The following is a 24893-nucleotide window of genomic DNA, read 5'->3' as shown; positions in this document are numbered from 1 at the left end:
CTTGAAGATTTTCACCTCAACCCCACAAGGTTTCTTTCGCGACCTTTGGTGTCAACAGTTAACTCCCGCGTACAAATAAAAGTTACTGCCACCGCTAGTAATCGAACCTGGAACGAATAGAGAAACGGAATAAAAGCCCGTTGTCTTGCCGATTAAGCTACGAGCCCACGCGGAGACTGGGGAGACAGGCAGCCCACTCACCGAAGCCCATCCCCGGGTGTACCCCCGGCATTTTCCCGGAAACTCAAGTGACAGCGTGACGGGACCTCTGACGCCGCTGTGCGCTTCGCCCGCTGCACTTGAAGCGGCCCTTGCCCCACCTACTAATCCTCAAGTCGCCACTCATTGAGCGCGACCTGCGCGTGCGCTAGGAGTCAAAAAAAGTAAAGGAAACCAACAGCAACGCATGGCATCTCACTTCTCCTCAGTCTCTGCCGCCGATCTTGTCGCCTCTGTCGGCGGTGGCAGAGACGGAGAAGTGAAATAGTCTAACAAAACGAGTTTGAGCATGCTTTAATTTTATAAAAAGAGTTTCCGCTCAGGTACTTCACCAATACAACTCAACCAACCACCATTCATGGATGTTGAATCCGTTTACCCTGGCGAAGAATAACCTTTAGAAGCAATAAAGGGTGTGGGAAATTGGATTTACTTGTGTGTGGTTCACTTTGTGGAAAACGTGTGTGAATTGCAGTGACGTCCGATGGGTAATCGTTGTGAGTGTCGTTTCCAGCTTCGCTTTCCAAGCACCTTTAAAGCGTGGATTGACACGCGTTATTTTTGTTGCTGTTCTTGCCCGTTTAATAGAACGAAGACAGCTCACACTAATGACCATGATTGGACGGTAGCGAAGCTGTACCCAACCTCCACGACAATCATGGCTTTTTAAGTCGACGATTGCAGCTTATTTGCCTCTTCTACGCTGGCACCATTATATTGGCGCCGTCAATGTTCCTTTAAGTGTGAGCTTCCTTCATTTTTTCGGAAGTGATTATCATTGTTCTGTATTGCCCATTTGATCATTTGCGCCGGCGACGTGGAAACAAACCCAGGCCCTGACAAGCTGGATCAAATTCTTGTGCTTGTTAAGGAATTAACCTTATCACATGAAAAATTTCACAAAGAGACATCAAACAAACTAAAAGATATTCAAACAAACGTCACGGACATCAAAAGGCGACTTAGCGGCGTCGAAAACCGGCTAAATGCGATTGATAATCTGTGCCATGACGTCACCACGGTTAACTCAGTCGTTAAAGAATCACAAGAACAGCTGAAGACCATAGAAACTAAGCAATTGGAACAGGCCAATCTGGTTGTTGAGGACCTAAATAACCGAATGCGCAGAAATAACCTCATATTTAAAGGAATTCCGGAAGAACCCCAAGAAAAATGGGGTGATACTGAACGAATCATCAACGAGTTTGTTTCCACCAATCTAGGCTTGAAGGCAGGCAAAATTGAGCGAGCCCACAGAGTAGGCCGACCTAAAGCAGATCACATCCGGCCAATTGTCGTGAAATTTCTGAATTTCAAAGACAAGAGCACCATCTTAAAAAATGCTTTCAAGCTGAAGGATCTGGAAAACCCTCGTGTGTGGATTGAAAAGGATTTTTCTGTCCGAATGCAGCTCATCAGGAAAAACCTGAGAGATTTCGCTTGAAAAGAGCGTAAACCAAATGAGAAATATACTGTTATTTATGATAAACTTCTCCTCGGAAACAAATGTTATACTTTTGATTCCTCAAAAAACCAAGTAACCTGTCTCCCACGGCGCGATGAAGCCGAAGTCTCTGCGCTAAATGAGCAAACTGACGTTAGCACACAAGGGGACGACATTAGCAAGGATGATTGACGCATAAATGTTAATCAAGAAAATTTATTGTCACTCTTAGTGTGCAACTTTCGAAGCATGTTCCATAAACAAGATCAGCTATGCACATTTACTGAAGCGTGTTCTGTAGATATTGTCCTGGGGACCGAAACTTGGCTTTCACCCGATATTGCAGACAACGAGCTATCTCTCTCTAAGGACTTTGTTATATTTAGAAAAGATAGAGTGGGCGCACGGGGAGGCGGAGTCATAGCAGCCGTGAAATCTAATCTATGTGCCCGCGCTATTGATACAAAGTCAAATATTGAAATTTTGTGGATTTCACTTCAGTTGTGTTCTTCTGTGACTTGCGCAGTCGGAGTGTGTTACCGTCCGCCTGATTCCAGTGCTGAATTTATTGACAGCCTAAATGACTCTTTAACTTTAATTCAAAACATGCATCCAACGTCATCAATAATCCTTGCTGGTGATTTCAACTACCCCGCTATAAACTGGCAGACGTGCACACCCCAAGGCTGCGCAAAGAAAAGCGAATGCAGGGAATTTCTTGATGTGCTTTCGTTATTTGATCTGCACCAAATGGTTTGCAAACCAACACGAGGAAGTTCTATTCTTGACCTCGTCCTGACAACGGAACCAGAAAATGTGCTTGTTCAAATTTTAGAATGTATTAGCGACCACAATGTAGTACACTGTGAATATCTTTTGAAAAAAAGTAAACCTGAAAAGGCAACAAAAACAATTTTCGATTACTCCCGTGCAAATGTCGAGGCAATTCTTGAAGAGTTATTGTCTTTTTCTGTATGGTTCATGCAAACCATGGCTTACCGTAATACAAATGATAACTGGCTTGCTATCCGAAGGAAGCTTACTGAATTGAAGCAAAAGTACGTTCCCAAAATTGAAATCGTCTCATCAACACACAGCACATGGTTCACGTCCCACGTGAAAAGAGCTATCAATAAAAAAAACGACTTTATTCTAAAGCAAAGTTGTCAAACTCGGATGGCGATTGGCAGCGCTTTCGTGAACAAGCAAATAAGTGCAAAGCGGAAATTGAAGCGTCCAAAGATAAGTTTTTTAATGGTGACATTGTGAGCATGTTAACAAACAACCCAAAAAAGTTTTGGAAAGTAATTAATCCCGAACACTCTTCTCAATCCACTTTACCAATCGTAAATAACGGTGTGCTTCTCTCGCCATCTGAGGCGGCAACAGAATTAAACTCCTTTTTCAGCTCGGTATTCACAAAAGAAAAGCCCATACCACCTGATCTTGCATGTACTTCAATTAACGCGTCTATGAATGACCTCAAAATCACTCCTGAAGGAATAGAAGCGGCCATAAATCGCCTTTCCAATAACTCAGCCCCTGGTCCAGACGGAATTTGCCCAAAGATACTGAAAATGACTAAGCCCATAATATCTCTGATTTTTGCCGCGCTTTTCCAGCAGTCTCTAGATACAGGAATAGTACCAGATGATTGGAAGATCGGTTGTATCACTCCCATTTATAAATCAGGTGACCGTTCAATGCCCTCAAATTATAGACCGATATCTTTGACTAGTATTCCAGGTAAATTACTTGAACATATAATATCTTCCGCAGTTATGAAATATTTAAGTAAGCATAACTTTTTCTTTAATAATCAGCATGGTTTTCAGCAAGGCCACTCTTGTGAAACACAATTATTTGAACTCCTTACGGATCTTCATCAAGCTGTTCACGATTCAATAAAAATTGAGGCTATATTCATTGACTTCAAGAAAGCATTTGATAAAGTTCCTCATGCTCGTCTATTGATGAAGCTTAGCCGGCTTAACATCCATAGTACCATTATAAATTGGATTACAAGTTTTTTAACCAATCGCTACCATTTTGTTTCAGTAAGCGATCAGTCTTCTGCTTTAGCAAAACTTACATCGGGCGTCCCTCAAGGCTCAGTACTTGGACCAATTTTATTCCTAATTTACATAATGATATCAGTAAAAACATGTCTTCAACAGTTCGATTATTTGCGGACGATTGCGTTCTCTATAGACAAATCAAAACCTGTGAAGATTCTAATACTTTACAGGCCAACGTAAACAAAATCTCCCTTTGGTGCGAGAACTGGCAAATGGAAATTAATGTTTTTAAAACAAAAGCAATGACATTTACCAGATCTAGTAACGTTCAGTTCACTTCGTATTTTATGAATAACTTGTGCATAGAAAATGTGACTACGTTAAAATATTTAGGAGTTCATTTAAGTTCTAACCTTACATGGAATGATCACATTGATGAAATAATTTCGAAAGCAAATAAAACACTGGGATTCATTAGGCGCAACTTGTATTTAGCAAATCAGTCAACTAAACTATTAGCTTACACAGCTTTAGTTCGTTCAAAAATGGAATATGCTTCTATAATATGGAATCCAAATCAAACGTACCTAATAAACAAGCTCGAGTCGTTACAAAATAAAGCAGCTCGTTTTATTACCAAGAACTACTCCAGAACATCCAGCATCACGGCTATCAAAGATTCCCTCCAATTACCCTCCCTAGAAAAACGGCGTCTACTGGCTCTGCTCTCGCACTTCCACAGAATGTATCATAGCCCATCATGCTTCACTGCATCCCATATCAAGCCGCCTCATCAAATTTTTTCGCGCCTCGACCATCCCTTCAAAGTCCGCCCCATTTTCGCACGTACAAATCTCCTTCGCCAATCACCGCTCTTTCTGGCCATTTACCACTGGAACACGCTGCCTAAAGAAATTGCTGCTATTCGTGATCACGAGTCATTTGTTGCACAACTGAAGCGCAATATGAACGCGCATGTCTTGTAAAAACAGAACTGTGTGCTTTTAGCAACATGAACTGAATTTACAGGTTTTGTATTGAGTGTTTTTAGTTGCACCCATTTCTTTTTCCTGATTCTTCTGTTCTTTCTTTATTTCTTTATTGTTTGGTAACCTGTAATATGTAATAAGTTGTATTTCTCAGCGAATTGTGTTTAAATGTTTGAAATATCTCGTTGTAATCCCCCCCCCCTATGTAATGCCCGCAAGGGCCTTTAGGGTATCTGAATAAAAAAAAAACTTTGACATCCCCTTGGAGTGGCGTACGCTGTGACGTGCCGTATTTTTTTCCGCAAGCGTTGGCACAATTATGGCGAACTCTGGACCTTTTTTGCGGCGATCTTGGCCAATCTCGCTGAGTCGGTATTCTTGGCTTTACAGACGTGCACCGGAGACACTGGGCGCTCACCGCAAGGCACGCACACACGAGTCTGGGCACTTTCCTGGTTTTTGGGGGGGCACACGCTCATCTGCTCTCGGCATTTTCTTTGCATGTGTAACTGCTGACACCAAACTAACGATTTGCTAAACAGCCTCGCTATTAAAAATGGCCGCTTATTTTGCAACAGAGACTGAATATTCTTTAATGATGACAAAAGGCTAACCCTCCGTCATGCCGGGCTTGCTTTTTCAGATGGTTTGTGAGCATGCAAAATAAATAAACTAGGTATGGTCAAATATTCGGTGTCGTCAAATGGTCGATGAAATGACTTTCTATTCGTTATTCTTTTCCATCCGAATGCAGGTATTTCATTTTTTGGTATTATTCGGCGCTGCAGAATGGGCAGCCAGACGTGAAGCTTTTCGGTCAAACGTTCCGAGATGTCATCCCTGGCTGGTCGGAAGACCACGCCGACGCAGACATTTCGGTATTCAGTACCCAGTTGTTGCCATGCCTAGACGTTCGACGAACTCTCGAACGCCATCAGACTTTACTTTCAAAGGCGGCATTGAAAGGACACTGCTGCCTACATAGCGGCACCAAGTTGGCGCACATGTACTCCCGGTTTGATAGGGAATCAGCGGAACACTGTATAAAATGGCGGCCTCTAACATGCCTTTCATGGACTATGACCACGGCTACTACTGGCTATAACACTCCTTTTTAACGGTGCTTTTAGGTCAAATTGTTCGATAATAATCCGGCTGGCCGAACTTTGCTGCCCAATATCACTAGAACTGCGAGTCTGATCGAGACAACTTGGGGGCACCAGAGTGGAAAATATTTGCTTGAGCTGTGAACCTATTGCAGCCCCGTTACTAACCAACGACTGAGCTGTGTGCAGAGCGCAGACGTTTACCTAACACTTTCCCTATTGTACCTCTTGTTCATTTATCAGACGTGGTTGCGCGTCCGCACTTGAGCACGTGATGAGGCAGCATCAATTGCAAGGTGCCTTCTGCGAAGCATTGCGACGCGGTTTCCTGAACTACAAAATACAACTCTTCCAGCACATGTCATGCCAGTTGGCCCTCGATACGAAGATATTTGGTGCACGGAAAGTTAGGTAAAAACTGCACTTTCAGGTGTAACATATCAGCTGGTGCCAGCCCCGGAAGATTGTGCCCTCACATCTCCTGGCCCAGACATCCAGAAGCGCCAGGCTGCCACTCTGTAGGATGTTTTTTTTTAGGTAAGTTAGGTAAAAACTGCACTTTCAGGTGTAACATATCAGCTGGTGCCAGCCCCGGAAGATTGTGCCCTCACATCTCCTGGCCCAGACATCCAGAAGCGCCAGGCTGCCACTCTGTAGGATGTTTTTTTTTAGGTAAGTTAGGTAAAAACTGCACTTTCAGGTGTGACATATCAGCTGGTGCCAGCCCCGGAAGATTGTGCCCTCACATTTCCTGGGCCAGACATCCAGACGCGCCAGGCTGCCACTCTGTAGGATGTTTTTTTTTTATTCCGTGAGTTCTAGCCTATGGCAACAATGTTCACACAACAGTGTTCTTCGACAAGTTCTAGACTACTTGGGAGCCGCTTTGCTGCCACGATCTCAAAACCCTCCGGAGTCATTAAGGAAACATGGCAGCCGGCTCCTCGTGCGCTAGTCAAGGCGGCACGAAAGTAGCTTTCAATTCCTGCTAGGTAGGTCAGGTATGAGAGGCTGTTCTCGACAGCAGAAAATGTCAGGCGCCTGCAGGAGCTGCATCTCCCAAAGCGTTTTGAGAAACTACGATTTCTTACGAAAACTTGGAAATACAATATATACAGTTGTGCATGTTATTTCTGAGTAAATACTCGACTGGTGATCGTTTTTTTCCAAATGATGTGCCTACGTGAGTTCTAGTCGTGTCAAGATTTGCTCTTTTTTATCTTCGGTAATTTTTTATGTGTACCACACGAACTAGTCGATTGAAAATTATTTCGCCAAGTCACTATTCGCTTCGAATTCGCTTCGATCTGCAAATTCACTATTAGCCCATCGCTAAAAACACGTGTGGTCAAATGGAATTTCAAACCACGTCTATGCAATACAAACCCGAGGGCGTGTTTCCAAACGTTTTGTTGAACATAGCACCCACGTGAAATGTGTGATGTCAGCGCGTGCGCTATTCTTTTGAGCGCATGCTGAACCCACCACTCTGGCTCTGTCGCCTCGACGTAGAGCCCTAAGTGCTCATGCAGACGGCTTGGGTTCAAACCCAGAGATCTATCTTTTAGTTTTTCTTTCGTTGCCTATTTCTTTTCAAAATTTATTTTTGTATAACTCAAATCTACGCGTCATTTTTGTTTATAATGGTGATTTGATATGTTTTCGGTCGCTTTAGGTTCGGCGCAAAAAATCACCACGTTGAATTGTCGTTCTCCATCGCGCGAACACACATGTCACGTTCGTTCTCTGTAGAGCGAATCGTTTGGAAATACGCAGCCCGGGGCTCTACCAACGGTGCTATTCCCGCGCATTGGCAGCCTAGAAAAACAGTTGTCATTTTTGTTCCTTTCTGCATGTCCCCACACGCGTGGTGGATTTTACAGCAGTCGGGAATTTTGAGGCGCTAGTGTACCTGCTTTACGAAATTCACAAAACTATATCCTTAAAACGTAAAAGTTGTTCAGTAGTGTATCGCTCCTGACCAACAGCTCACAAAACAATAGTTCCAATGAAGCTGTGGGGTGTGCTAGTCTGCTTTCTGACGTAATTCACGCCGTAAGGAGACGAAAAATGCGCGTTCACGCTGTAGCAGAAGAGCGGTCAGTCGCGTTGTTCGCGCCTAAAGACAACTAAACGAAAGCGAAGAAATAAACGTAAATATGACGCAGCAGTAAACAAAGTTGTTATTAAGTATCGCCAGCCTTTCGTCTTCAAAGCAGTTAAGGGTATTTACCAGCCTAACGAAATTTTCGCAACCCTCGTCCCGAGCCCGGGCTGACCAAGGTCACTTTCTTTTGAGACATAAAGACTTCTGCCTCAATAATAACGCATCGGCCAGTGATAAAGCTCCCAATAAAAAAGCCTTCTCATATCAAAGTACATTGAAGCATTTGACTGCTCCAATACTCATCACTGTTGATTCCCGAACTAACAAAACCAAATTTGTAAAAACATGATTATTAATGGCACCAAGTGTTTTATTTTTATTGTGAGCCAGCCTAGACAATGACGACGACGAAGAAGAAAGGCGCCATCACTGCCAACGCAGCCTCAGCGGTCCCATCTCCTCAGACTTTGAACACTTCGAATGGAATGGCTGCCAACGCCGACTCGCCTGCCTTGCCTGTCCCACATCCTCGGAATTCGAAAGCAAGAGCTGCCAACGCCGTATCACCGTTCCCACCTCCTCTTCCTTCGAAAGGAACGCCTGCAAACTCAGGCTCACCGGTCTCACCTCCTCGCATTTCGAAACAAATGGCTGCCAACGCAGACTCGCTGGTCCCACTTATTCGCAATTCGAAACGCATGCTTGCTTTCCAACGCAGGCTCACCGGTCCCACATCCTCGGATTTCAAAAAGAATGGCTGCCAACTCAGTCACACCGGTCCCACCCCCTCATCCTTCGAAAGGAACAGCTACCAACTCCGGCTCAAACGTCCAACCTTCTGTGACTTCGAAAGAAAAGGCTGCCTCCGCCGACGCGCCTATCCCGCCATCTAGGTGTTCGAAGATTACAGCATTTAAAGACAGTCTGACAACCGGTGGTGCTCACTGGCGCCAGATATTCACTGCCTGTGCAATGGTGTTTGCTACAGCTATCTTCGTAGCCATCGTGGGACTGAGCGTCTACATCAGCAAGCAGCGAAGTCCCCGCGAAATCATCGGTACCCCGTTTTGCTGTCCTGAAGAAGCCGAAGAAATGTATCGATATGTGAACGACAGCGTGGATCCTTGCAAAGACTTCTTCGCGTACGTGTGCACGTGTGCACGTGGATCCTCGGAGTTCAGCATGAGGCGATGGAATAAGGTTATTGTGACGGGGGTGCCGCCGGAGGTTACGCAGATGAGCAACGCCGGGCTCTTCATTAACGCCTACCACAAATCATGCGTGGAAACCCTTTCACATCATGAACTGTTTTTTACTTACCTGGCCGTGAGTCTCGCGGAAGCAATGAGCCAGCTGCTCTTGCCGCCACACACCAGAAACGCCATGGCGTACTGCATTACCATGTCTGTTCAATAAAAACTTCCATCTGTAATTGAAGCAACTTTATACGAGTCGTCTGCCGTTCTGAATATAACCAGTCCGTCTGTGGTGCAGCTCAAATCCGTTGTCAGAACTGGCTCTCAAAGGTGCAGCTCTCGCCCTAAGAAACACACTCAACATGAGGGCGACTGAGGAAGGAGCAATTCAAATTTAGGAGCGACTTTGCACCCGTTATCTAAGTGGAAAAATAAATTCCAACGACATCTAATCTTTCAAAGACAATTTTTTCAACGATGTCTGGAGCGTAAATTAGCTGAAATATGGCTTCCAAATGTTCGGATACCAAGTAACGAATGCACCCAAACTGCAGACAATCGGAGTGAGTGGAATCAGAGCAATTCACGACATTTTCTCGGCACCACGGAATGAAACTCCAGATCCACTAAATGCGGTTATTCTGCTTTGGAAAAGTGTCGAAAGCGGCGAAATCCGGTTTGATGTAAAGCTTAGCATGACTTCTTCCCTTGTGTTTCAAAGCTGCCAAAAAAAGCCTTTCTTCTATCGAAGCAGTCAGAGATCTATAAATAGTTGAACTCATTATACACCGCAACTATAAAGTGAAGGTGACAGCCATATTTACTGCAATCAGAGGTACTGTTTACGAGAGAGAGAGAGAGAGAGAGAGAGAGATAAACTTTATTTTGAAGCCCGTGTCTCAAGGACTGCTCGGCTTCTTGGTTAGGTTGCAGGGACTATAGTCCTGGCTATCTATAGTCCGGGCGTGTTTTTAACGTGGTGCACCAGCGTGGTCCAATAGAGCTCTTCAAGCGCCTTAGGGGGTGTGACCCATGCCTCCCAGCAAGTAGGAGGGCTGCCGATCCAGTGCTCTCTTCGCACCGGAGGACCATCAAGGACTCGAAGCCTTCTTGAGGGGCATTTCTCTTTTCACTCCTTCGGAGTAGGAGAAATCTACTGTTGAAGTCCCTGTGCCGACAGGCCTCTACGAAAAAACGCCGCAACTATTGATGTAGTAGTGGTGTTCTTGTCGGAATTGTCTGGTCAAGACTATGGCCGAACATGTAGAGGTTGCACAAAAAACACATCTGTTATCCCACGGGATTAGAACGCTGATCTGCACAGTAACTGTCCTGTGCTCGACCAGCTGTGCTATCATATTTTCATTGTCCATCTGTGAAATCTCGGCAGGTTTCCCAGCGTAGAAGAAAAGGTTTCATTGTTGTTCCTTTCTTCATGGCACATGCACGCTCGGACTTTGTACAGCAGTCAGATGTTATCCGTAAAATGTGCCCCCTTCACAAAACTAATGTAACCTACGGCTTGTAAATGCAAAAGTTGTAGAATAGTGCGTGCCGCGGAAAGCGTGAACGTAATGCGCACATGAGTAGGATAGACTCACGCCAGCTCCGTAGAATCCTCACATGTATTTTCAAATGCTTCGCTGCACAGCCTCCCTCGGTACATGCATCTTTGGACGATGCGGAGCGTTAATTACACGCGGTAATAACGCTACGTCCCTAACCCAAAGGGACCCAAAACCGACCGAATCACAAATTATAATAAAAACAACACATGGAATTTAGCTTAGAAAAACTGCAATGTATTTATGTATGTATGTATGTATGTATGTGTGCATCAATCTTTAAGAAAAGGGGTGGCCAGTGGGCTAACGAAAATGGGGGGTTGGAAGGTCTGTAGGGCTCCTTTAGGCCCCAAATTATTCAGGCTACTCCCGACTCTGTACTACTTGCGCAGCGTATCCTCGGTAAGGGCCACCCCTGTTCGAGCCTTGTAGATTCGAGCTTTCCGGCCTTACACAGAGACTGCCAGAAGAAAGTCTCGGTGCAAGACTTCTAACTTGAACCTTTGTGCCTTGTTTAGGTAAATGGGCATGGCTCCAGAGCACGCCTTAGCTGTGAGTACTGTGGTAACGAGCGTTGACACTACTTCGATGCAAGCCACGCCGAAGCGGCTGCCGATCCTCTGTACTACGTGAAGCATCGACTCCCATGACTTTCAGAGCTGCGATAGCCATTCGTTGAGAAAATTGCTATAAAAAGACCTTACCCGCTGGGACTCACACCCAGACCACCAGCACCAGTTCCCAGAACTCAGCCTCGATGCCACAGAGAAAAAACAGCGGGCTAGTTTTAGCAGGATCTGAAGAAAATGCGCAGGGTCATCAAACATGTCACATGGGGGCGCAGAGGAGCGAATCGGTTGGAAACATTCAACCCTGTCACTAGCGAAGCTGTCGCGTGTGCCAGTCTGCTTGCTCGTGTAAGTTGCGTCGTAATAAAATATTGATTGATTAAAACGTCTTCATTCAAAATATTTATTCATAATTATTCAAAATCGCTCACCCGTCAACTTTGAGCCCTTACCGCGGGCCCAGAGGTGCTCCTGAGACGGTGCGACGGTGAGGCAGGTGTTTCAGGACAACCTCTGTAATACACCGATATACTACCACACCTCCGTGGGTAAGCTTGGAAGTGATTCCCGCCCATTGCTGTGAATGTTACTTCAACGCGAAGAAATTGGAAAAAGCGTCGTAAGAGGGGCACTGTATTCCTCAAATCTGCGGAGGTGAATTTATTTTCCTAATTACGATTTCGAAAAACGAAACACAGATGTAAGAGACAGACACAAACAGCGCAATCTCGCCGGTCATATAACGTCTTTTTTTCGCAGTCGTACTCAAGTTCTGGATACCAGCCGTCCCCAGTGCTACCTTTAGTAACTTCAGCCATTTTCTTTCCATTGCAGTTGTTGTCAGTACAATCGTTCTGGCGACCCGTGCAGGATGTCTGCTCCTACCTCGGTGCCTCGCCATGTCGCTGACGTTGGCCTGTAATTTTGCTCTGTCTGTGCATTCCTCAGTTCGTTCTAGAACCTGCGTACATGGGATCTCTCTGGCCTCCCTCTCGAACAAAAAGTGTACTGCGTAGAATATAGTGCGATCATAAGATACTGAAAACACACGTGCTGTGTTTGTTTCCTTTTTTTGCACAGTACATCTTATGACAGCTGCGAAAATATTGCACGGCATTCATTCAAATGGCTGAGTAAGTAGGCTTCGGGTGGTATTTTTTACTCTATTCCACAGAACTAATATATTCGCATTAAGATGTTTCCAGCTGACACCATCTTTGGTGTTTAAGATGGTTTCCTTGTAAAAAGAGAGGGTCCACTTAACAAAAATTATGGTGTTATTTAACAGAACTTTAGCTTTTCTATTCTCTTTTTCTTTCATTTTAAGCATATATAGGTTTAGGAATAGTTCCTTCGTTCCTCTTTCAATATTTTACGCGTCAATAGTTCTAATTACATCGCAACTATTTTCTGTACACCTTTCACAGCAATATAATATTCTGGGTTGGACCTGTGGGTCCTCCAGCTGTGGCGCGATGCTGAGGAAGGGGAGCGACACGTCTGAAGAGGATAAGGCACTAATGGCATCTAAAAAAAGCGGTCGCGAGTCGGCGCAGCCACATGAGCATGCGGCAGCTCGTGACGAGCGTAATAAAATGACGATGATTAGCGTCGTCTGCTACAAGGGATGACAAGTTACAAACTTCTGTGCTGTCCTACTCCCCAGAATAGGTACGATCCATTGCTTTCATGGCACACTCCAAACCACTAGAGATGGTCGAATATTCGACAAATTCGAATATTCGATTGAATATTTTATTATTCGAATTCGCTACGACTCGAATTCACGCATTCTAAAATTTCGAATTATTCGGCGTCACCGAATACGCTGGCATGGTCTTCGAACGTTGGCACGGTCTGCAAGTGACGCAAGCAAAGTGACAGTACAGTGTAGCGGCACGCAGCCAGCCATTCACGTACAGCTGCTGTCAGTCCTATCACCATTGCTAGCACGTTTTGCTTGAAGGTGGGAGATAGAAGTCAATGCAATCCATTCAGCACAGCTCTATTTCCAAAATGGCGTCAACATCATTTGGCGCGTCGGAAGACGATTCACGCTCAACGTTCGCAAATCCAATTTGGAAATACTACTCCAAGCTTCCCGGTGGCGGTACAGCGAAGTGCGAAACATGCCAGTCTGTTTTGAAGACCCCGACCGGAACGACTACAACGTTAGTGAACCACCTGAAGCGACACCGTTGCAAGTACAATGCTTACTTATCCGACCGCCAGCGTAAAGTAATGGTGGCCTCAAAGCGGAGCGCGGGAAAGAAAAGCTCGTCTCCGGTTTCTGTTGCATCCATTTTCAAGCCAAAGCTCCAGCCGACGTCCCCAAGAGCGAAAGAGATGACACGAAGAATCGCCACTTTCATTGCCCACGGCCTTCAGCCGTACAGCGTGGTCGAAGCTAAAAGCTTCGTGGATATGATCAACTACGCAATGCCCGAGTACGTCATCCCTTCTCGAAATAAGTTTTCAAGGACGATTATTTCAGATTTATATGCGGCGAAGATGAACGAGTTTAAAATGGTGTTGCGGGAAATTTTCTCCCGGGGAGTAGAGTGCTGAGTGCTACACGCTCACAACGGACGCGTGGACGTCGTAAGCGGGCGACAGCTACGTGAGCGTGACCGTTCACATGCTGGATCGTAACTTTGTGCAGCATGCGTTTGCCTTGGCATGCAAAGCAATGCCAGAAGGTCACACGGCAGACAATATCCTGCATTTTCTTCAAGTGGTCGTATAAGAGTTGGACCTTCCCGAAGACATCCCTACCTTTGTTGTCACGGACAATGGAAGCAACTTTGTTTCGGCTGTTACCAGGTCGTCGTGGGAGGGACTGCAGTGTTTTGGACACACCCCTCAACTGTGCATTAGTGATGCAAAAAAAGAAGTTTCAAGTTTTGCTCTACTCTGTGTGAAATCAAGGTCCATCGTGGGACACTACAAGAAAAGCGCGCGAGCACAAGGCAGGCTTCTCGAAATACAGAATGACATGCACATGCCGGCCCTTGAAGTTATCCAAGATGTCCCAACCCACTGGAACACCGAGCATGCAATGTTGGCAAGGCTGCTAAAGCTTCGGGCTCCTATTTCTGTAGAGCTGTCGGAGTCAGACTCGGTGGAAAATCTGAGCGCGCAAGAGTGGAAGCTGATGAATGCCATAGTAAGAGTGCTTCAGCCCTTAGAGCAGGCTACTACCGAGCTTTCCGCAGACCACTATCCAACTCTTTCACAAGTTATTCTACTCCTGCACTGCACGCGTGTGATGCTTGAGGAGCACGTATATGGAGCAGATGGAGGAGCACCTTTTGCCTCCAGTCTCTTGCGCAGTCTTTCGACACGATTCCCCGACATCAAGATGGCCAAAGTGCCTGCACTTGCCATGCTGATTGACCCACGCTTCAAGAGTATCTGCTACACCACGGAAGCTGAAAAGAAGTGGGCAAGAGCATTGCTTGTGTCTACTGTGGAAGAGGTTTTGCCGTCACAGCAGAAACAGGACCAAGGATGTTCTGTCGTGCCAGAATCAGCAATGGGTGCGACAAGCACTGTGTGGACTGTTTTTTCTACATTGAGCTCCACCGCATGTCAATAAACTGACAATGGTCATACCGCTAGGCAATTCTGCGACCACCTGAGAGCACCGCGGCTGCCTCGAGCAGAGAATCCATTGTACTGGTGGAAAGGTCGTGGGAGCCAATCGTACCCAGCCCTGGCTAAAGTATCTTAGAGGCCCCTCTCCATCCCAGCCACTCAGACAAGAAGTGAGGGACTGTTCTCAACTGCAGGCGGTGTAGTTAGCAACAGGCGGGAGCTGCTTCTCACAGAGCATGTCGAGCAGCTTGTTTTCCTTCATGAGAACCTGTAACTGTGCCGCCAGCTGTTGACACGAGATGTGCAGCATTTGCAGTACTCCTATTATTTTTATAACGTGAACGTTTGATGTTACCTTCCCCCAGTGTTCATAAAATAAAAGTGCATTAACACAGTTCAGACTCGGGAAACTTATTGTATCAGTATCAGTTACTTAAATTAAGCACGTGCATTCTTACGAATAATGATTATCATTTTCCAAAGTATGTGAGAAAAAGTAGTAATGATAATCGAACTATTCGATTCGAAATTATTCGAGAAAAACCACTATTCGCTTCGAATTCGATTCGAAGCAAAATTTCACTATTCGCCCAAGCCTACAAACCACACTTAGCGACATATTGGTTAAAGTCTTTTGGGTCCTGGTCATCCTCATCATCATGTGTACTGCAAATCAAGACCAATAATGTAACATCCTCATCAACCCGCTCCAGCCGTTAGAGAGTAGCGCGTGACATCCCTCTAGAGACGATTAGTTATGTGTCCTCTGTTAATGAATAGCCCCTTTCGTGGCAAATGTCGTCAAAATACGATAGTCTTTTTTGACATTTGCCAAGGAAATGCACCCTTTCGCTTTCCCGCTAACCTCTCACACTATTCCTGTTCCGTCGCACGCATCCCAAGTTAAACACACTAAATACTTGCTCAAGGAAATATGAATTTACCGCCTTCCACTGCGACAGGCGGGTCACCTCGATGCCAGCACTGCAGTACAGCGGAGACGCGCGTGAATCGATGCGGCCGACTTCAAGGTTTATAGAACCGCGTTGCCGTGCTCCACATGTGTTCCAATCAGAACGTGAAACCTGGCTAGTGGAACCTTTCTTTGCTGTTGCCGCGTGATTTCTCATATGCCTCCAGCAGGTGGCGCGGGCAACAGCAGGCAGTACGCGTTGTTCTGGAGTAGATGAAGAATATCGTTTGCTATTCAAAAACCAAGCATCCAGGAATCGTTTATCAAAGGAACACTGTAAATATCCCTTGTGTACAAGGTCCGGTCTTATATTTGCGTAATGTCTTGTTGTTGAAAAAAGTTGACAAGTATGAACATGTAAACCGGGCTTAGACGTTTACATTTGGCTGTGAGTATATAAGACTTGGGCATTAAGCATTCTAATTTGGCCGGGTGTCTGAATCGAGTTACAGACAGACTGACGGACAGGCTTGACAGACAGACCGACAGACATACAGACAAACCAAAATTTGTGGGTTTAAGTAGCCCAAGAAAGAATATCGTCTTTAAAACAACGCATACACATTTTGTGATGGCGCGGGGATATCTTACTCCTCGTCTTATTTGCTATTGGTCTGACGGCTTGTCATTTTTTGAGGTTTGGGAGGCATGGCACTGTCCATTATAAGTTTTGAATTTGCTCTTGGAGTGGGTGTGGCTTATAAAGACTGATATGAGCGTTCCGTCCTACCACTTCATTGTATTATTCTACCAGATATTCTATCATGTGATGGTCAGCTTCACCATACCATGATTTGAGCGGTCATATCCACGCGCACAATACTTATTTTACGAAAGGGTATTTGCCTTCGATCTTGCTATTTTTCGTCGTTAATCACCCTCTTCCCTACCTATGCTCCTTACTTGGTAAGGTGCCTTCTACACCATCGGCATCAGCAGCGCCTGCACACACTGCACCAAGAACGTTTCACGGCATGGGGGATCCCCAGCGAGCGCCGGTGCTCAGATGGTGCCGAACTATGGAACCTACGGTGAGTATGGACAGCCTGGAAGCTTAAGTAGTCCGGCTCATCTTCGACAAGGCTCTCCGCAGAAGACCGCGGCAGGCTGGAACACATGTGTAGCGCGACTCAGAAACGACGTCCTTGTTGTGGCATTTAGGGGGCCTCAGTGGACGTCCCTGACGGCCCTCAACCTGAGCCATTGCCTCCGAATCACCGATGTGGCCATAAATTTCGTCACAAGGTGGATGCTCCATCTGGAACATCTGTGGCTCAATGGCTGCAAGTGCATCATTGACGCTTCCCCCGGCCAAATTGCTGCAAACCTTTCCAAACCCAACACTCTCGAAAGGAAAAAAACTCAGTTGAGCAACACCGGACTCAATATACTAGCTGGGATAAACGACGAGGGCCTACCATCAGAAACAGCTGCGTTCAGATCTTTCGAAATTCTGTCCTTGAGAGACCGCCAGACCGCAGGCGATGTCGGCTTGAAGTACATCAGCCTTAGCGCTCCCCGCCCCATGGTTTTAGACGTGTGGCAGTGCGCGGCTGTGAATGATCTTGGAATAGAGAACATCGCCAAGATTCCGACGCTACGGAAGCTGGTCTGCTTGGCTTGCAGAAACCTGACACCTATGACGCTGCACATGCTCTCCACCCGGTCCTTCCCGATGGATCACCTGGACATTAGTCACGGTGAACTCATCAGCAGCCCTGGCCTCATGAGCATCGCCAATGGTCCATCCGTCCTGTAGCTGACCACACTTCGCATTATAGTTCTTCCGGTAGAGGACTGTGCTCTGCCCTACAGTTCGCCGAAACTGGCCCGGCAGTCCTACCTGTACATATCCTCGTGAAAAAGCATCACCAAGGATGGCATCATGGCGTTGGCTACCCACTTAACCGTGCTACGCGTGCTGTTCTTGCGTTACTTGCCATCCTTGAGAGAGAGCGCCTTCAAGTATATTTGCGACATGCCCTGCCTGGAGACGTTGAACTTCAACGGCAGCACGAGTTTTTGACAGGGGTCCGATGTCCGCCGCTCGCGGGGGCCGCTGGTTCAGTTTATTGGAATTAGACGTTAGCCTCACGGGTATCAACGACGCCGGATTACGCATTCTCAGCGAGGTAAGCACCTGTGCTGATTGTACAAGAAACACATTGAGCGAATTTACAACGCCGAAATCTTACTAGTTGGGTGTTGAGGCAGTTTCACACCCCTGCACCTCTCTTCCTCACAGGACATTTTGTTCATACCCTGTAATCCCAGCGATGGAAGTTCTCCTTGTAATGCGTTTTTTTATGCCTTGTCATTATGTACTTCGGTAGCCTGCCTTGCTTCAGAAACTAAAGATAGAGTTCGAAAAAGCGTATCGTAGGTTATACAACGTCGTAATCAATGCATTACATGGCGGAGCACCGGGGCACCGTCCGCAGCCCTCAAAATGTTATCCATGCCTGGCGGTTATTAAAGGGACTCTGGAACACTTCCGATAAACGCTCACCCTCTTCCGCACGCGTCTGCAAGCCTTTGTAAAGCTATAGTTTAAAAAGAGCACAAAACGGCACTGCCTGATTTGCTCGTCGTACGAGCAAATCAGGCAAATCAGCAACGAGCAACGAGAATTTGAATTTTTATCTACACCGCCCCACCCAGCGCCATCGGTGATGTGCGGAATCTGTCCAGAGGAAACAATTTACCCCTTCCTGTAGTCTTCCAGGAGGCTCTCCTCCCTCCAAAAATGGTACCTGGAGGTTCCTCTCTGTCGACTGGTTCTCGCCTTGTCGGTGCCTAATTTATTGTCATTTGGGGCAGTGGGGCTTGATTGGTGCAACGGCGATGTTTGTCGCGCTCTTCACTCTTTTTTTGCCGAATCAGGTCGCTTCCCTTGTTAATCCATCGTATCAACCCATTTTTGATTGTTTAATAAAATACCTGTTGTTACAGAAGTATTGAAGTTTTTGGTTTTTAAATTGTTAGCATCTCTGTACGCCGTATTATACCACTTCTATTTCCCCTCAGTTTGAAACTAATTCATAAGCTTCTAAAACAAACAAACCACAATCAGACTTGGAGTTTCCCCCGGAGTTGGTACGTGCCATACTTGTTATGGCTTCAACCAACCAACCAACTTTGCTACACAGAGGCTCCTGGAGCGCTTTTACACTTCGCACAGCTAACACCACCAGGGCACCATCCACTTCCGCACCGAAGCAGAATGTCTCCCGCGACGGGCGGTTGTGACGGTTCCACTTGCTATACAAGATCTGCGGCGTGTGGTACATGATGGGGCTTCTTTAGACGACCACCATGATCGTCACCTTCGTTTGATGACGTTCTGAATTGTTACCTGCTTGTATCAGCAGCAAGGCAACGATTAGCTTCATGAACAGGGAATGGCTACCCACCCGAATTCCGACAGTGCTGCTGTGCCCTTTCAATCATGTGCTAAAAGAGGGCGTTTTTACAATTTCAAGGTGAACCTTCATGTGCCCTATTCTACGAGACAACGCCGTTGTTATTTTAACGTGAATATTTTCCCCTCTGCCCCCCAAGGTTTCTTTCGCGACCGTTGGTATCAACCGTTAACTCCCGCGTACACATAAAATTTACTACCAAGCTTGTAATCGAACCTGCAACGAATATAGAAACGGAATGAGAGCCCATCGTTTTGCCGATTGAGCTACGAGCCCACGCGGAGACTTAGGAGACAGACGGCACACTCACCCAGCACATCTCCGGATATACCCCCGGCATTTTCCCGGAAAGCCATGTGATAGCGTTACGCGACCTCTGACGCCCCCGTGCGCTCCGCCCGCTGCACTTGAAGCGCCCTTGCCCCACCCACTACTCCTCAAGTCGCCACTCCTTGAGCGCGACCTGCGCGTGCGCTAGGAGTAAAAAAAAGTAAAGGAAGCCAACAGCAACGCATGGCATCTCACTTCTCCTCAGTCTCTGCCGCCGATCTTGTCGCCTCTGTCGGCGGTGGCAGAGACGGAGAAGTGAAATAGTCTAACAAAACGAGTTTGAGCATGCTTTAAGTTTATAAAAAGAGTTTCCACTCAGATACTTCACTAGCACAACTCAACCAACCACCATTCATGGACGTTGCATCTATTTACCCTGGCGAACAATAACCCTTTGAAGCAAAAGGGTGTGGGTAATTGGATTTACTTGTGTCTGGTTGAGTTTGTGAACCACATGTGTGGATTCCAGTGACGTCCGATGGGTAATGATTGTGAGTGTCGTTTACAGCTTCGCTTTCCAAGCAGATTTAAAGCGTGGATTGACACGCGTTATTTTGTTGCTGTTCTTGTCCGTTCAATAAAACGAAGACAGCTCACAATAACTACGAAGACTGGAAGGTAGCGAAGCTGTACGCAACCTCCACAACAATCATGGCTGTTTAAGTCGATGACTGCAGCCGATTTGCCTCTTCTACGCTGCCGCTAGGTTATTGGCGCTGTCAGTGTTGCTGTAAGTGTGAATTGAAGTGAAGTGATTTTTCGAAGTCATTTTTTTTAAGTGATGATCATTGGACATCAACCTTGGAGTGGCGTACGCTGTGACGTGCCATCTCGTTTCCAGCAAGCGTTGGCACAATTACGGCGAACGCTGGGGCTTTTTTGGGGCGATCTTGGCCAGTCTCCCTGAGTCGGTAAGCTTGGCTTAACAGATGTGCACCGGAGACACTGGGCGTTCGTCGCGAGGCACGCACACACGCTCTTTTGAGGGGTCTCAGCCACAAGCGATCCGATCTGAGAGCAGATACACTCTTGATGATTTACCGCATGTATGTTCGCCCAGTCTTAGAATTTGGGTGCGTTTCGTTCTCTGGCGCTGCGACCTATAAGCTCTCGCCTTTGGTGAAGCTTGAACGTCAAGCATTGCGCTGCTACTTAGGCCTGCCCACTTACGTCCCCATTAGGTTGTTGTACTTAGAAGCCAGAGTCCTAACGCTATCCTCCAGGTTAAAATACCTAACAGTCAATGCATTCGCAAAGTTTCTTGAGTCCACGCTGGCCAGTTCAGAGGCTGTTTTCCTCCAGCATGCAATGTCATTTTTTTTGGTTCCTATTGGTCTAGTCTCCGGCACCCACAGGTCATTTGTGCAATTCGTTGCTTACTCCATTAAACACCACGCTCCATTCAATTCCCGCGTTGCAGTTCCAATCCACCATAGTAACGATTTGGTTTGATAGCATTTTTCCCCAAACCACCAAGCTTCTCCCGTTTAACATAATATTCTCCTGGCTCGCCAGTCCGAATACCCATACCACGTGGTCATTGCAACTCACGCTTCGAAAAAAGACGAAAAGGTTGGGATGAGTATTCTCTCTCCGACATTGAACTGGTGTTTTTTATTGCGATTACCAGATTTTATCTCATTTTTTATGCAGAATTTCTTTGTCTACTCCTTGCAGTCCTGAAACTTGATCTGGGGAATTCCGTGATGTTACTCACCGACTCCTTGTCCGTGTGCATAGCTCTCTCCTCAGAAACTTTACATCCTATTCTCACAACTTTTTATTCCTGCGTCCCCACTTACGTGCGGGAGATTCGGCTCTTTTGGCTGCCCGGCCACTGTAGTTTAACCCTCAAAGAAGTCGCTGACGTATTAGCTAAAACTGCTTTGGCTTTACCGATTGTCGAGGTTCTTCCCCCATTTTCTTGCGTGTTGTTGGCACGTTATCGCCAATACCTGTTCAATCAAAATTGCTCCGATCATGGTCTGAACTCTTCTGAACTTGAACACCTCACATACCACTGGAGTTCATGCCAAACTCGCTTGTGCGAAGTATTGCTGACTTTTTTTCCTTGTGATGTTACGCCACTTAATCGGTATTTATATAGGGCAAATCTTATAACATCCCCTTTGTGCCACTTTTGCCCAGAAATGGAATCCGAAGAGCATTTCTTTCTTTCTGGCCGCCGATTTTCTAACCATCGGAGAAGGCTGCTGTAGATTCCCCTGCTACGTCTTGGACTGCCCTTTACTGTACCGGTGCTTTTGTCGTTCGGGGGGACTAGACTGGGCCGATGTCATACGGAACTGTGCAACGCCGTGCACTTCTTTACTCGGAGACAGCTCGTCTGCAGTGTTAAAAACATTCCGATTAGTCTGACTTTTACTATAGTTTTCATACTCTTATCTCTGCTGTGTTTTTCGTGTTTTTCTTCTCTCTCTCATTACCCTAGACCAAACTCTTTCTTGTGCTCCATTATTTTCCCTCGCATGATTGATTGTAATGAAAACATAACTCTCTTTGGTCAATCCCCCTAAGTGGGTACGTGCCATTTTTCGGGCCACCACACCACCACGAGCGCTCGGCACTTTCCTGGTTATAGGAGGGGGCACGGCATTTTCTTTGTATGTTTAACAGCTGACCCCAAACTCTAGCGATTTGCTAAACAGCCTCGCTATTACAAATGCCCGCTTCTTTTGCAACAAAAACTGAATATTCTTTAATAAAGGCGAAGAGGCTGACCCTCCATAATGCCGTGCCTGCTTTTTCAGATGGTTTATGAGCATGCAAAATAAATAATCTTGGTACGGGAAATTTTCGGTGTCGTCAAATGGTCGATCAAATGACTTTCTATTCGTAAATTCCTTCCGATACGAGTGCAGGTATTTGAATTTTTTCGTTATTCAGGACTGCAGAATGGGCAGCCAGACGCGAAGCTTTTCGATCAAACGTTCCGAGATGTCATCCCTGGCTGGTCGGAAGACCACGCCGAAGCCGATTTTCACTATTAGCCCATCCCTAAAAAACACGTGCGGTCAAATAGAATTTCAAACTACGTCTATGCAATACAAGGCCGGGGGCGTCTTTCCAAACGCTTCGCGGCACAAAGCACCCACGTGACATGTGCGATGTCAGCGCGTGCGCTCTTGTTTTGAGCACCTGCTGAACCTACCGTTCTGACTCTGTAGCCACGACGTAGAGCACTGACTGCTCGCGCTAACGGCTTGGGTTCGAGCCCCAGCAAGTCTATCTTTTACTTTTTTTCATTGCCTACTTAGTTTCAAATTTGAATTTTTGTAGAACTCCAATCTACGCATTGTTTTTGTTTCTAATTGTGATTTTATAGGTTTTAAGTCGCTTCAGGTTGGGGGCACAAAAATGACCACATTGAATTGCCGTTCTCCATCGCGCGAACAGACATGTCACGTGCGTTCTCTGTAAAGCGAATGCTTCGGAAATACGGAGCCCACGGCTCTACCAACCGTGCTATTCCCACGCATTGACAGCCTAGAAGAACAGTTGTCATTGTTGTTCCTTTCTGCAAGGCACTAGACGCTTGGGGATTTTCCAGCAGTAGGGAGTTCTGAGAGGCTAGTGTGCCTGCTTTACAAAATTAACAAAACTATCTGCTCGAAACGTAAAAGTTGTGCAGTAGTTTATTGCGCCTGCCAATTGAACGTAGTGGTACGGAGTAGAGAATGTGAACACCAACAGCTCACAAAACAATAACTCCGATGAAGCTGTCGGGTGTGCTAGGCTGCTTTCTGACGTACTTCATGCTGTAAGAAGAAGGAAAATACGCGTACACGCTGTAGCAGAAGAGCAGTCATTCGTGTAGTTCTCGCCTAAAGACAAATAAACGAAAACTAAAACTAAACTACGTGCAAAAACAAAAGTGAAAACTATGTGCGTAGCGAAGGTGAACACCAACACCTCACAAAACAATGATTCAATTGAAGCTGTGGGGTGTGCTAGTTGGCTTTCTAACGTAATTCGCGCCCTAATAAAAATAAAAGTGTGCGTACATGCTGTAGCAGAAAAGCGGTCAGTCATGCAGTTCGCACCTAATGACAACTAAACGAAAGGGAAGATATAAACGGAAATATGACACAGCAGTAAATAAAGTTAAGTATCGCCAGCCTTTCGTCTTCAAAGCAGTTAAGCTTATTCAACAGCTTAACGATATCTTCGCAACCCTCGTCCCGATCCCGGACTGACCAAGGTCACTTTCATTTGAGACATAAAGGCTTGTGCCTCAATAATAACGCTTCGGCCAGTGATCAAGCTCCAAATGAAAAAGCATTCTCATATCAGTGCACATTGAAGCACTTGTCTGCTTCAATACTCATCACCGTTTATTCCCGAGCTACCAAAACCAGATTTGTAATAGCATGATCATGAATGGCACTAAGTGTTTTATTTTTATTGCGACCCAGCCTAGACAATGACGACGACGAAGAAGGAAGACGCCATCGCTGCCAACGGAGGCTCACTGGTCCCATCTCCTCATACTTCGAAAGGAATGGCTGCCAACGCCGACTCCTCTGTCTCGCCTGTGCCACATCCTCGAATTTCAAAAACAAGAGCTCCCAACGCCGGGTCACCGGTACCATCTCCTCTTCCTTCGAAAGGAATGGCTGCCAACTCAATCTCACCAGTCATACCTCCTCCCACTTCGAAAAGAATGGCTGCCAACGCAGACTCGCCACTCTCACATCCTCGCAGTTCGAAAGGAAAGGCTGCCAAATCAGGCTCGCTGGTCCCACCTGTTGTGTCGTGGGCGACGGCGAGCGGCCTCGGCGGCGACGGGAGCGAAGGCGCAGCGCGCCGGGCCCACGCACAAGCCCAAGAAGAAAGAGTGCGGCCTGCTCGCACCAAGACCAGAGCCCAAAGAGAACGTTTATTGTTCGACAAAACGACACCTAGACGCATACGCACGTGACCCGTCACGTGCGACCACAGCAACGACATCTAGTTACAATTAACACAACCAAGCGTCCACAGTGAGCGGGCGCTCCACTAGAGGGCGCCACTACACCACATCATCTTCCCGTGCAAAAGAAGTTCGCACACTCTGCGAAATACGCCACTACACCACATCATCTTCCCGTGCAAAAGAAGTTCGCACACTCTGCGAAATACATACAGCATCTTAAATGCACACTGCACATCATTCTCCCGCGCTTTGAAGAATGTCTGCATCTTCCTTTCACTTGACTCACACAACAGGCTATCAGTCGCTCACGACAGTTCTATAAGTCCCAAAAAAAAAACCCGTCCAAAACACTTTCAATGATGATATACGATTCAACACAGACATGACACGTTCAACATGACGCAAAGCATGAACCGTACGTA

The 24893-nt window shown here is 46.3% G+C and overlaps 1 protein-coding gene and 1 pseudogene across 1 annotated transcript; both read left to right on the top strand.

The window, feature by feature from the left end:
- The first annotated feature begins 3949 nt into the window (after positions 1-3949).
- On the top strand, positions 3950-4752 carry LOC144173536 (uncharacterized). Its single transcript, XM_077701916.1, has one exon. The coding sequence runs from the start codon at positions 3954-3956 to the stop codon at positions 4665-4667; it is 714 nt and encodes a 237-aa protein (XP_077558042.1). The 5' UTR covers positions 3950-3953; the 3' UTR covers positions 4668-4752.
- Positions 4753-13851: 9099 nt separating this feature from the next.
- On the top strand, positions 13852-15084 carry LOC144173535 (zinc finger BED domain-containing protein 4-like; annotated as a pseudogene).
- The last annotated feature ends 9809 nt before the right edge of the window (positions 15085-24893 follow it).

This window comes from Haemaphysalis longicornis, unplaced genomic scaffold, assembly GCF_048455015.1.
Source record: "Haemaphysalis longicornis isolate Haplotype H1 unplaced genomic scaffold, Haemaphysalis longicornis Haplotype H1 scaffold_3, whole genome shotgun sequence".
Classification (NCBI taxonomy): Eukaryota; Metazoa; Arthropoda; class Arachnida; order Ixodida; family Ixodidae; genus Haemaphysalis; species Haemaphysalis longicornis.
This window is presented reverse-complemented; position numbering and strand designations above follow the sequence as displayed.

What these genes read in the sequence shown, in the direction of transcription:
- LOC144173536 (XM_077701916.1), top strand. Translation starts at nt 3,954, where the DNA reads ATGGAAATTAATGTTTTTAAAACAAAAGCAATGACATTTACCAGATCT.